Raw genomic sequence first — 12,790 nt, 5'->3', positions numbered from 1 at the left:
CCTTTTCTCTTTTTCCTCTCTCCTGGTGGTGGGGGTGAGGTAGCCAATTTTGATCTCAGGTCAAAGTTGCTCTTTTCATCTAGCTCTCCTGTTATTTTTAAACTTACCTTACTCCTGTGTCTATTTGTACTTTATTGGTTCAGTCTCTGGAGGGGAGATGAGTGTGATTAACTGGCCTTCCTCAACCCTAGCACATACCATGTTGATCCAAGAGAAAGGGGGATGATTGTTACAGGTCATTCTCAATTTAGTAAAAGATATCAGTGTAACTAGTAACACTGCCCAGCATTCCTGTGAAGGCTTCGTACACCGTGCTCTGTGGGTAGTACCTCTTTGAGGTCATGTGCCTTATTTCTTCCTTGATGTTAAGCTCATTAAATCATGTAGGCTGTTTCTTCATCTGTAAAACAAGGTGGTTGTATACCAGGGTTTTTGATCCTGAAGGCTTAAGTTTCTGTTATGCTAAAGTGTATTTACAAGTTTTCTCATCCAAAGCATACTTAATACTTAAAATTTTGCATTTTTAGATATCTGGTCTCTCCCGACTTCTATCCATAAATAGATCCTCATTTGATTTGGACAGTGTTCTAGTTTGCTAATGCTGCTGGAATGCAAAACACCAGAGACGGATTGGCTTTTATAAAAGGGGTTTTATTTGGTTACACAGTTACAGTCTTAAGGCCATAAAGTGTCCAAGGTAACACATCAGCAATCGGGTACCTTCACTGGAGGATGGCCAATGGTGTCCGGAAAACCTCTGTTAGCTGGGAAGGCACGTGGCTGGCATCTGCTCCAAAGTTCTGGTTTCAAAATGGCTTTCTCCCAGGACGTTCCTCTCTAGGCTGCAGTTCCTCAAAAATGTCACTCTTAGTTGCACTTGGGATGTTTGTCCTCTCTCAGCTTCTCCAGAGCAAGAGTCTGCTTTCAACGGCCATCTTCAAACTGTCTCTCATCTGCAGCTCCTGTGCTTTCTTCAAAGTGTCCCTCTTGGCAGTAGTTCTTCTTCAAAACATCACTCACAGCTGCACTGAGTTCCCTCTGCCTGTCGGCTCATTTATATAGCTCCACTGATCAAGGCCCACCCTGAATGGGTGGGGCCATGCCTCCATGGAAATATCTAGCCAGAGTTATCACCTACTGTTGGGTGGGGCACATTCCATGGAAACACTCAAAGAATTCCAATCTAATCAGCACTAAAATGTCTGCCCCACAAGATTGCATCAAAGATAATGGCATTTGGGGGAAATAATACATTCAAACAGGCACAGACAGTTCCTACATTTTGCTGTTGATTTAAGTTTTAAACAAAAATGTCTGTCTCAGATCTCATTTTCTCTGTGAAATCTTCTCTGAAAACTATAGTTTTCTTCTTACTCTAAACTACCTTAGTATTTCTTGTCTGAACCACACAACTGATCTCTCCCACCATCCCGCCGCTGAGTTCTTTCCATGATGAATTGTGTTTACTAGACAGTCTCTACCAGGTAGCAAGTCTCTCTCTGTACATGCAGCAACTAACACAGGGGATGGCACCCAGCAGGACTTTTATTATTTACTACAGGCTTACATTAGGATGCACAGATTATTGCGATTTCCATGTGTAAATCTTACTTGCTCATTAAGGAGGCAATTGGGGTTGATTAAACAGCTTATATTAATTATCTGAAAATATTTATCTGACTAAGGATGGTTCAGTGGACTTTCTTCCCCTGCAAGGCTCATACATTAATGCTCTATATCTATGTTTGTTTGCTTAAATTTTCTAATGGAGATAAAATTCACACAACGTAAAATTAACCACTAACTATTTAAAAGTGGACAGTGGCATTCAGGACATTTGGAATGTTGTACAACCATCACCTCTATCAAGTTCCAAGACATTTCTCATCACCCTAAAAGTAAACCCTGTACCCAATAGGAGACAGCCTACCAACACCACCTGCCACTAATTCTCCCTTTCCCCAGCTGCTGGCAACCATTAATTTGCTTTGTGTCTCTATGGATTTGCCAACTCTGGATACTTCATATAAACAGAAATCACACAATATGTGACCTTCAGTATCTGCTTCTTTCACTAAGCGTGTTTTTGAGGTTCATCCATGCTGTAGCATGTATCAGCACTTCATTATCTTTTAATACTCCATTCTATGGATATACTATATTTTCATTATCCATTCCTCTGTTGATGGACATTTGGGTTATTTCCACTTTTTGGCTATTGAGAATAGTGTTGCCAGGAACATTCATGTACAAGTATTGGTTTGAATATCTCTTTACAGTCCTTTTGGGTATATGCCTGAGAGTGGAATTTCTGGGTCATCTACCTATGCTTTTTGTTTTTCCTAGAAAAGATCATTTTACTGTAAAATGACCCTTGCTTTACAATGGCTCAGGTGCCCAAATCTAACCTAATCAGATCCAACAACTTGGAGAAGGCGGTTCACCTTCCCAACAACCCTTTGAGGGAGGGAACTTTTACTCCGTTTCGGAGATGATAATAACAGACACGGGACTTCGGAAGACTTCACATGAATGGCAATCTCATTTAATCCTAAAAAGGAACCTGTAAGGTAGCTTGTTTTACTATCTCCATTTCACATATGAGGAAATGGAGGTATGGCGACATTATGTAAATTGCCTAAAATTCCACAGGCAACCCAAGCATTTTTCCCCTGAGCCCCAAGCAATGCTGATGTTTTGTTAGTTTCAGATGGTGCAGTTTGGTCCAGAAAGGTTCAATGAATTGCCCAACATCACAACAGTAGTAGCAGAGTTAGGATCAAATTCAGGTCAAATATTTCTGTCTTATGCTGTGGTGCTCTTCGTTTCTCACCCCTACAAACTTAAAATTGTATCCAAGGGGCACCAGTAGTGGTGTTCTTATCGTTAGAAATAGCCCCCTAATGAAGCGAGTTTTTTTGTTTTGTTTTAATAGAGAAGTTGTGAGTTTACAGAGAAATTATGCAAAAAATGCAGTGTTCCCTAAATGATTATTTCTATGTACAACTGACGCTTGTTCTCATTTTAATAAATTTCACAAAATGAAAAAAAATAGGGGTGGTACAGGGTAAGGGGTGGTTTGGTTTCTTTTTTTATGTCTATCTGTTATGTTTATCTTGGAAGCAAAAATGAAAATGGTCAAAATTGAGTGTGATGATTGCACAACTAGGTGATGATACTATAAGACATTGATTGTATACCTTTGGATAGATTTTATGGTATGTGAATATATCTAAATAAAATTTGCAGTTAAAAAAAAGTACAGGGTTCCCGTATACCACTCAATTATTAACACCTTGCCTTGTTTCTACAATGCCAAAATAAACAGGTAATTATTTTTAAAAGTCATTAAATAGAATATTTTTATCCCACTCCCCGCTAAAGCTCTTTGTTGTTGGGATGTTTGACTTTCCAGGCATTTTGATCAGCATGAGATCCACAAAGAACTTGTTTCCATGAGCACATGTGCTTTATCTCCTTGTTACCCAGAGTTTGGTCCATGGTCTGGCAGCCTGGACCTCGTGTGAACTTGTTAGAAATGCAGGATCTCAGCCTCTACCCCTGTGCTACTGCATCAGATCTGTCTCATTTTAACAGGATCTCCAGGTGAGTCTGAGAAGCATTGATCTACCTGCAGCAACATTCCCTCTGGGGGGTCAGAGAGAGAGAAGAATAGGAACCTCACTTGTGTTCTGCACTTAATAAAAGGAGGTTTTGCTGGATAAAAATAAAGTAAGTTTTTCTCCTGTTGATGGCTATTTGGTACATACATTCTCTCTCCAGGAAACAAACTTGAAAGTGTCATTAGATAAAAGTACATCCTTTCCCAAATTTTCTACATTACTATTTGAAAGATAAGAACAACACAAAATAGGGTGCCCAGTTTTCTTTTGTAAACTGTACTTCACCACCTGGCCTCTATTATTTTAGAAATTATTCAGCACTGAAAGCATTTCTGGTTTATTCTATACATTTTACTATAAGCACATTTCATGCAAGAGTGTTAGCTAGGAGAAGGCAACAACATCATAAAACTGTCTAGGTTTTCTCTTGCATGTTATGCTTGACAGCAAAGACATAGTACTCTTCTCTACCTAAGTGAAAGGAGATGGAGGGAAAGAGCTCCCAGCAGAGGGTCAGCATGAGCAGAGCACAAGGCAAGAACATCTTACTAGTAATAACAATAGTAACTAACTCTTACTGAATTTTTAATATGGGCTGGGCCATTTTTTAAGCATTTCCTATGAAATAACTAGTCTATATGCTCTTCGATTGCAGACTGAGGCAGGCAATATCCAAGATAAGACTACAGAGGAAGGCAAGGGCTAAAAAGCAAGTGGCAAATTCCAAGCATTAGACTTAGCTATAACCAACACAGACACAAGTACATCTGGAGAAAACCTACCTGAGACCTTGTCCCATAGGGAATTGCAGTCTTTTTTCCTGAAAGAGAATGAATCATTCTTGCTCTCATGGGGATACCTTGGGATACAATCTGAAATAAAATCAGAAATGTCTATTTCAATTTCTATAACACGGCATCACGCAAATAAGATAGACATTGATTATCTCATTTGATTTTCTAATATTTTCAAAAAAGTAAAAATAATGTAAAGGACTAAGGAAGCACAGTACAATGGAAACAATCAATGAAAATTGTGTTCCTGAAATTGTTGTTTAACTTTTAGAACTAGAATTGATTTATACAATTTATCTGGTCCAAATAAAATATTACAGATTGAGGAGACTGGTTAATTGTCAGAGGTTAAGTGATTTTTTTTCATAATCACCAAGGTGACAGCATAAGGAGTAAAACCCAGGGGTCCAGAAACCCAGTGCAAAGTGTTTTCTTACACACACAACTGTTACTGTTTGGAAGAAAATTGTTGAAATGGAAATAGCTCTTATATTGACTCATCATTTCAGAAATTCATTGTCAGCAAAAGTAGTATCGAGAAAAAAAAAAAGTTTACTCAAATTTCAAGATATTTCAGACAGTGAGAAAATCCACAACCTTGAGTATATATGAGGAAAATCTGCTACAGGTCCACAGTCCCTTATTCAATTCCTTGGGGTCCAGTGATTTTCAACATTCAGAATTTTTCCAATTTTGTATAGCTAGTGTAGTGCATATGGTGGAAATTACATTATACCCAGTGGGGTCTGGGACATCGCTCCATAATTAAACACAATATTTCTGTACCAAAACACTTTCCGATGAAATGGAAAAATTTTAAAATAATGACAACATAAAAAGCCCCACATCAGGTCAAGTTTTACTGTCGGAGCTTTTTGGAGTACAGAACCGTGGATAAGAGATTGTGGACCTTTATAATAAAAGGCATGAAGTCTGCCTGCATCCTCTCATCCTGGGTGCCATCTCAGCTCCCACCTCTGCAATCAGAGGTCCACTGTCCCGTAAAGAGTCCAGTGTCGGACAAGATCATCATGTGTGGCTGAAGTACTGCTCCCACTCTCCCTTACCCCCACCAAGTGATGCTCTGGTCCCCCCACGTGCCTCAAGTGTCAGATGTTCACCTTCATGTCAAATTTAGATCAAAAACCTCTATAGAATGAGTTCCCAGGCACAGATTCTTGGCATTTGATGGTGCTTCAAACTGGGATAAAATCAAGACCATGCAATTGTTGGAAAGACATCAGGTAATATCTTCTATAAGGAAAATGCATTAACGAGGTACCTGCTCTTCCAGGCCAATGGCTTTCAGTGCTTGTCGTCCTCTGTAAGAAAGGGCCAAGTTGATGCTTCTTCCACGTGCAAATTTACTCAGTCGAATATCTAAGACAGTGAAGCAGAGTCCATGTTCCATATACCTCCTTATATCATAGTACAGTTGGTACATTCAGAACCCAATTAAAACACCATGTTAATTCTTCTAAAGAAACCTAATATTATTAAATTTATATTAAATAAAATTTAGATATTTGGATTTTAAAATGCTAACAATTCCTCCTTTTTTAACTTTTTTTATTTAAAAACTTTTTTTATTCTGAAAGTTTGAAGAGAAAGAAGTCAAAGAATTGGAACCACAATCTCACAATTTTCAGTATTTACTTACCTTCCCTGGCTTCATATACATCAACTTGGAAATTTCTCTTTGCAAGGAAGCAGGCATTTAATGATCCAACCTATGAATCAAAATTTTTTTCATGCTTTTATCTGATTCCACAAACACAAGGAATTTTTTGTTGGCTAAAATAAAACATTGTGTGTGGCTGTACTAATCTCATCACATTGATTTACTCAGTTGCTACGGGAAAGCATAACTTGCAAAAGTAACGTAAATTAATTAATGATTAAATGGCATAATTTAGAAGTAGTTTCAGCTGTATTTAAAAAATGTAGACTGAGATATAATATTCATACAGAAAGAACATAAAACATGAGTGTACACTTAACAGAATAATTATAAAGCAAACACTCATATAACTACCTCTCGCCAAAAACTACAACATTGCCAGCCTCTCATAATTTCTTCAGTCTCCTTCCAAATTACAATCCCCTCCTCTCACCCGAAAAAAACATTATTCTGACTTCTGTGAGGATGCTTCTTTCCTTCTTCACAGTTTTACCACTTAGGTACAAATCCATAAGGAAACCTAAGTATTAATTTTGCCTGTTTTTTGAGCTATATAATTGGAATCATACTTTGTGTATTCTTTTGCAACTTGTTTCTTTAACGCAACATTACGCTTATGAGATTTATCCATATGTTGCATATAAACTCTAGATCATTCATTTTCATTACTGTATAAGTTTAACTATAGAAATATATCACAGGTTATTTATCCATTCCACTATTGAAGGACATTTGACTTGTTTCTTGTCTGGGAATATTACCAACACAGTTGCAAAGAGCATGTTTGTACATATATTTTGGTACATTTGTGCATGATGTTCTCTACGCTTTTATACAGGAATGTGGAATCACTGTTCAACGGTTTATGTCTCTTCATCTTTACTAGGCCAACCCGTTCCAAATCTGTGTATTTATAAATATATTTTTACACTGACAGCTTATGAGAGATCATCCTTGCCAGCACTTGGTGTTCTCAGACTTTTAAATTTTGAGAGGGTGAGGTGGGAGGAATGTGGTTTTAATTTGCATAAGCTCGTAACCAACAAACCAGTAGTGTTGCTGAACAGCATTAGAGAGCCACCTAAGGTTGGAGACCATGCATTTAAAGTGGAACCAAGATGTGAGATCATGTCATGTTCTTTCTTGCAGCATTGAACAGCCTAGGTTTTGATACAAAGGAAGGAGACTATTGGAAACAAGAAAGGTGGGGTTTGGCTATGTGGGTGAGTTATAAAGACAATGAAGCAAAGGAGTTGAAAATATTGGTTGAACTGATGGATCATAACATCTAAGCTAGATGGGGATTGGAGTGAAGACAGAGAAGGGCTGATGCACAGGGAGAAATAGGAGGTCTCTGTGAAGAACTGATGTAGCAGAAGTAACAATGCGAGAGTCAGAAGGTTAGGAAGTTTTTACCAGAGAGTACTATGTCCGAAATGATTATTTCCGAGACAGGGCCATTCCGTGGAAGGACAAGGTCCAGGTTCAGGATATGATAATGGGACTTGGAGGTGGAAGAGATTGGAAGCAAGTTGTTCAAGGCACTGAAAGGTTAGGGAATTGGATGGGTCCACAATATGAACTTTGATAGTCACCCAGAATTCTGAAAGGGCTGAGGTTTAGGAAAAAAGATTACATGTAAGGGCTAAAGTCTTCAAACCTGGGAGGATCTATCCCAAATGTAGATTGATGACAAAAGTGAGGAGGGGCGGAATGTAGTGTAAGTAGGTGGTATAAGCCTCAAATGCTTTGCACAGAAAGTAGAGACTTACTCGGCTGGAAGTTGCAGTGTGGAGTAAGTCCTAAGCCTGCCATACTTAAATTGTGGGAGAGGGCTGCAAGGGAGTTGTCCGCAGGGGACATCCAGGTTTATGTTAAGGTCAGGAGGATGTGGGGACAGTCAATGAATCAATTGAAGACATCAGAGATTTGGCTTACAATAAAACTATGTTCCAGTGGGCTTTGTGGAAGGTTTTGGGAGGGAAGGTAGCAAGGGGAAGTTGAGTTGGGAGAGAGGCCTCCCAGAACTGGATGAGAATAATGGCCTGGGGAAGGATACCTGACTAGAGGGGCTCTGCAATGTGAGGCCTTCTGATGGATGTTGGGGCTTAGCAGGCCTTGCCATATGGTCAGGGTTTGGAGGGCCTTGTGGTCCGAGTCCCAGGTAGACGCAGGGCATCTGTGTCCTTTCCCATCATGAACTCCACACAGGTGTTTACTCCTCTTCTCCAAGTCAGCTTAGCATCCAATCTTTTACGTTTCCTCCCTCCCTCCCTCCCTCCCTCCATTCATTCATTCCTTCCTTCCTTTCTTCCTTCCTTCCTTCTCCTTTCTTTTTTCTAGAACCTGGTGGTTCAGGGATTGCATCTTCTCTTACCATTCAGTGACACTGCAGCTGCCTGACTTTCTTATTATTCGGTTTCCGTGTACTGGTAATTATTTTAAAACCTTATATTTGGTCCCTCATTTAAACCACTAAGTGTCAGAAAAGTATTTTGATTTAATTTTTACAAAATAAACCTCATATTTAATATTCTAGAATGTTGACCAAGAAATACATGTTGAATTATTTTTAAGAACAAACATTATATATATATATACACATACATATATACATATATATACACACATACATACATGCACATGCATAAATATATATTTGTTTGCCATTTTCTCCCTATGTAGGCCCTACTCAAATTATGAACCTGTTACCTGTTAACATTTGGTGAATCTGAAGATATCATCACCAGTGGCTTTCCTCTTAGTCTTTCAATATGAAATGAATTCACTTTCGATTGCTATCATTGTTTTCTCAACAGTGATCATGCTGTCCCAGCTAACAGGTTAGCTTGGTGTCTGGCATAGAAACCTGCATGTCTTAACTTCTTTTTTTTTCATCAGTTCTTCACTCCTTTCCAGCAGGGCCCTGTACTCGTTTGTGTTTCACTGAACGCAGCTCCTTAGAGTTCACTATGGGGGATTTTCTTCCTTTAAGCACAAACATCTTAAATCTCTTTCCCCGTCCCCCTCTTTCTTCCAACTTATAAAAAATTGCCTCTCTCTCTCTCTTTTCATTCATGTACCAAAGAATGTCTAGTAAGTGTAGTACTAGTGGTAAGTTTGTTATTATAGAAAGAAAACTTGTGAATTTCATACAGTAAAATACATTTGTTCTAAAAGCTATATAGCTGTATAGCATTTAGAAACAAAAACATAAAAGGTATTAAAGATAAAATAGAGTAGTTCTCATCAAGGGAAAGCAGAAAGGTTTGTGAAACTCCTCTTTCTTTCATAGTGTACAATCATAACCACTTCTTTTATAGTAGTGGAAGGCTGGTAGGGGAAGAATTATGGATCAGGAGACCAACAGAGTCAGGAAAGTTGGAATGAGGCTGGAGGAGTAATTTAGAAATAAATCTCTCTTACTGGGAAAACTGAGCATGGGAAAAAGTCAAGCAGGACACACTGGCTACAATCTAAATAGAAAATGATCAGAAAAAGCCTAATGTAGGGAAATAGCCTAAAAGTAGATTGGGATTCAGAAGCAAGAAACTCATTCATCCATTTCCTGAGAATTTGATTGCAAGAGAACCAACAGTGCTGCAAATAAGGATCTCAATGACTGTGCTGGAATAGGATCATCTCCAAGCCAATAGTGGGCCAGTGGTCTACTTTGATGAGTTTGTTTTATTCCCTTTCTTTGGCCAAAATTGAGTCCAGGATATGGGGAGATGGGAGTGGAACCTGCATGGAGATTCTACTCCAAATCCATTCTCAAGGTTAGCAGGTGTTGATCTATATCTTTCCAACACTTTTTATGTCAGGCTTATTAACATTTGCCAATCAAGTGGTTGTAAATTGTTTCTCATGGAGAGGGTGTTCAGGTATTGTGGACACTTAGGGTGAAATATAATCCTTGGTGCATGAAAATATCAACTGCTAGAGAGAATGAGGGCATATAGGATCTATGTCATTGCTTGTGATCATCTTGTCAAGTTAAATATTCAGACAAAGAAGATATTTCATGCAAATATAATATATTAGCAGTACCATATGTGAAAAGAATAAGTCCCAGATGATTTCTTACTGCATGATACTATTCTTATAAAGTCAAATAAAACTAAGCCATAGATATAGATACACATAATTTTTAGAAACATATATACATATGTATATGTATGTGTGTGTGTGTGTGTGTGTGTGTATGCATATGTGAGAGTTGTGTGATACAATTACTTACAAAAGAGGGAATGATAAACCTAAGTTTCAAGACAATGCTTATAATGGGTGAGGGAGAAGCACAGAGATTGATGTAAGTCATTGACAATGTATTAATTCTCACATTGCCTGGTGGTTTCACAGGTGCTTCTTCTTCTTCCTCATCATTGTTATCAAATAGTGAACAGTCAAGAAAACAAATAAGTAAGAGTTGTCTTCTCCATGACCAGACATAATAGTATGTCATGCAACAAAGATTATGGCAATTCCAATTTCATATAACTGAGGTTCAAATAAAGCTAAAAGAAAAAAACAATACTAGTTAAGTGTTGTATAAGTTCAGCTGAAAGGGTTAGTAATACGACTAATAAGGTTGCTTGTAGACTCCAATCTTATTCCCGCTTCTCACTTTCTGTAAAAAGTACTTAATTCAGAGTAACTGTCAATTCCCTCTTTAGTTTTAACGCTGTTACTTTCTAAAAAGACCAGTTAGCTATAAAGACATAAATGGAAAGGAAAATGTGGCGTGTAAACCGTTTTAAGCATACCACGAACTCGCAGTTAAGGCACAGCTGGGTTTCTGAGCAAAAATAAGGAAGGAGGTTGGTTGAGAGAAGAGAAGAAATTGGACAGAGTTAGATATCTGGAAGAAACAAAACAGTTTTCATTAAGCTAGTTCTGACATTAACCTTGATTGAGATAGGACAGTTTTCATTGAGGATATGAACAATTATGAGAAGTTTCCATATTTTGTTTTGAATCACCAAAAATCCACAATACAGCACACAGTTTCGATCATAAAACAACTTGTAAATTAAAAGTTTTGTTAACAACCTGTCTAGCCTGTGCAAAAGCAGAGCTCTGAGGGCATTCCTTGGTTACATCATTATGGATTTATCCAGTTTACATTTCTCCTATATTTCCGCTTCCCTTTTCTGTCTCCTCTTACTTCCTTCTTTGCACCTTCATGTGTTTTGATCCCATCCTAGTTTGTTGTATCAGTGACTAAGCTTCCAACTATAAACATTATTTGGGAATTTCTCTTTATAAATGCTACTTATGCTTCTCATGTGTTCGTCTGTTGTGGTTTAATGTAATACGATTCACCAAGTTCATCTGGCTCACATGACCCTTCCAGCAATGACTGTGTCCAGTGTTCAAAAGAAGACCTTTTAATTTATAAATTTTGGCCCCAATAAGAATGAGGTTCATGATTATAAAATTTTTATGCATTTATGACTTTTTTGGTAATGTGTTTGAAATGAATCTGATAATAGAATATTAAACACATGTCAACTATTTGTGTCTTAATGAAGCATATGAAACTGTCCCTAAGAATCCCAGGTGTTTCTTAGTTTGTCACCAAACAGACTCTTTAAAAGCTTGTATATACCTATTGAAATCTGTACTTGGTCATGGTACTTTGCTTTGGTCTCTCAAGAATTTAATATTTGGACATATTGATGTTGTTGTAATGAGAGGAAACTGTTAACTGTGCTTACAATGAAAAAAGCACATAAATACATGTCTTTATATTTTTATCTAAATATATTATTATTTATAATACAATTTTAAAATACAAATTATGCTATTGTAATCTGCTAGAATCAAATAAGTTATGACAAATATAGTTTTATTATTTAAACCTTACCCTAAACTCTCTGATATGTAGCATTCTGGACTTGGTCTTGATTTTCCCTCCTTTGATAAGGTAAAGGTAACAATTCTACACACTGTCCATGGGGACTCTTAGGAGAGTTTGTTGATGACTGTGTCTCCAGCCTAGATCTTTCTCCTGAACTCATCTCTAACTCCTGAGGCTCTTCCTCCTTCTGTATTCCATATCTTGGCAAATGGTATCTCTGCTCACCAGATCACCCAACTGGATACCAGGAGAAAATTAACTTCCTTCTCTACCTACCAATATATGCTTAATCAGTCAACAAGTACCATTGATTGTTCTTCCTGAATCTTTCTCAAAGCCAATTTCCTCCTACTCACTCATGTCCCCCACCCTTCTTACATGGGACCCCATTATCTTTCACCTGGACTGCTGCAGTGGTTTAATAACCCTCCCTACATTTAGTTCCTGCCTAGTCAAGTCATACACTGTGCTAGCCCTAGGTATCTTCCGAAACAAAAATTAGATGATCTATTTTCTGTCTTAAAGTCCTTCACAAGCCTTGAGGAGAAAGTATCAAGTTTCAACATGACATAAAAGCTTCTTACATGTGACCTCAGTTTCTCCAGCTCATCTCTTGCTATTCCCATGGACTATCTCTTAGGCATACCATAGTTACGTTATATTTCCTGATTATCCCATGCATTTTTAATATATCCATGTCTTTGCCTGAACTATCTTTTCATGCCTTATATATCTGGAAAATTGTTACCCTTCCTTCTAGACTCATTTTTCAGTGAAATTTTTCTTGATCCCTCCCTTCTTCCAAAGACTTACTTGCCTTTTCTTCTGT

At 37.8% G+C, this 12,790-nt stretch overlaps 1 protein-coding gene across 3 annotated transcripts in view; it reads right to left on the bottom strand.

Annotated features, from left to right (window-relative positions):
• The window catches only part of KMO (kynurenine 3-monooxygenase), a 91,796-nt gene that overhangs the window by 70,433 nt on the left and 8,573 nt on the right, over nucleotides 1–12,790 (bottom strand). For all 3 annotated transcript variants that reach the window (XR_005214608.1, XM_037822036.1, XM_037822032.1), the window contains exons 2-4: nucleotides 6,078–6,147; nucleotides 5,700–5,797; nucleotides 4,406–4,495 (exon numbers count right to left, since the gene is read on the bottom strand). Coding sequence is in view for 2 of the 3 variants with exons in the window: in XM_037822036.1 (XP_037677964.1) it covers nucleotides 4,406–4,495; nucleotides 5,700–5,797; nucleotides 6,078–6,147 (258 nt within the window). In the remaining variant the exon portion in view is untranslated. The remainder of the gene's footprint in view (nucleotides 1–4,405; nucleotides 4,496–5,699; nucleotides 5,798–6,077; nucleotides 6,148–12,790) is intronic.

This window comes from Choloepus didactylus, chromosome 2 (assembly GCF_015220235.1).
Source record: "Choloepus didactylus isolate mChoDid1 chromosome 2, mChoDid1.pri, whole genome shotgun sequence".
In the NCBI taxonomy this organism is placed as follows: domain Eukaryota; kingdom Metazoa; phylum Chordata; class Mammalia; order Pilosa; family Megalonychidae; genus Choloepus; species Choloepus didactylus.
The sequence above is the reverse complement of the archived record's forward strand: the minus strand, read 5'-3'. Positions and strand labels throughout refer to the sequence as shown.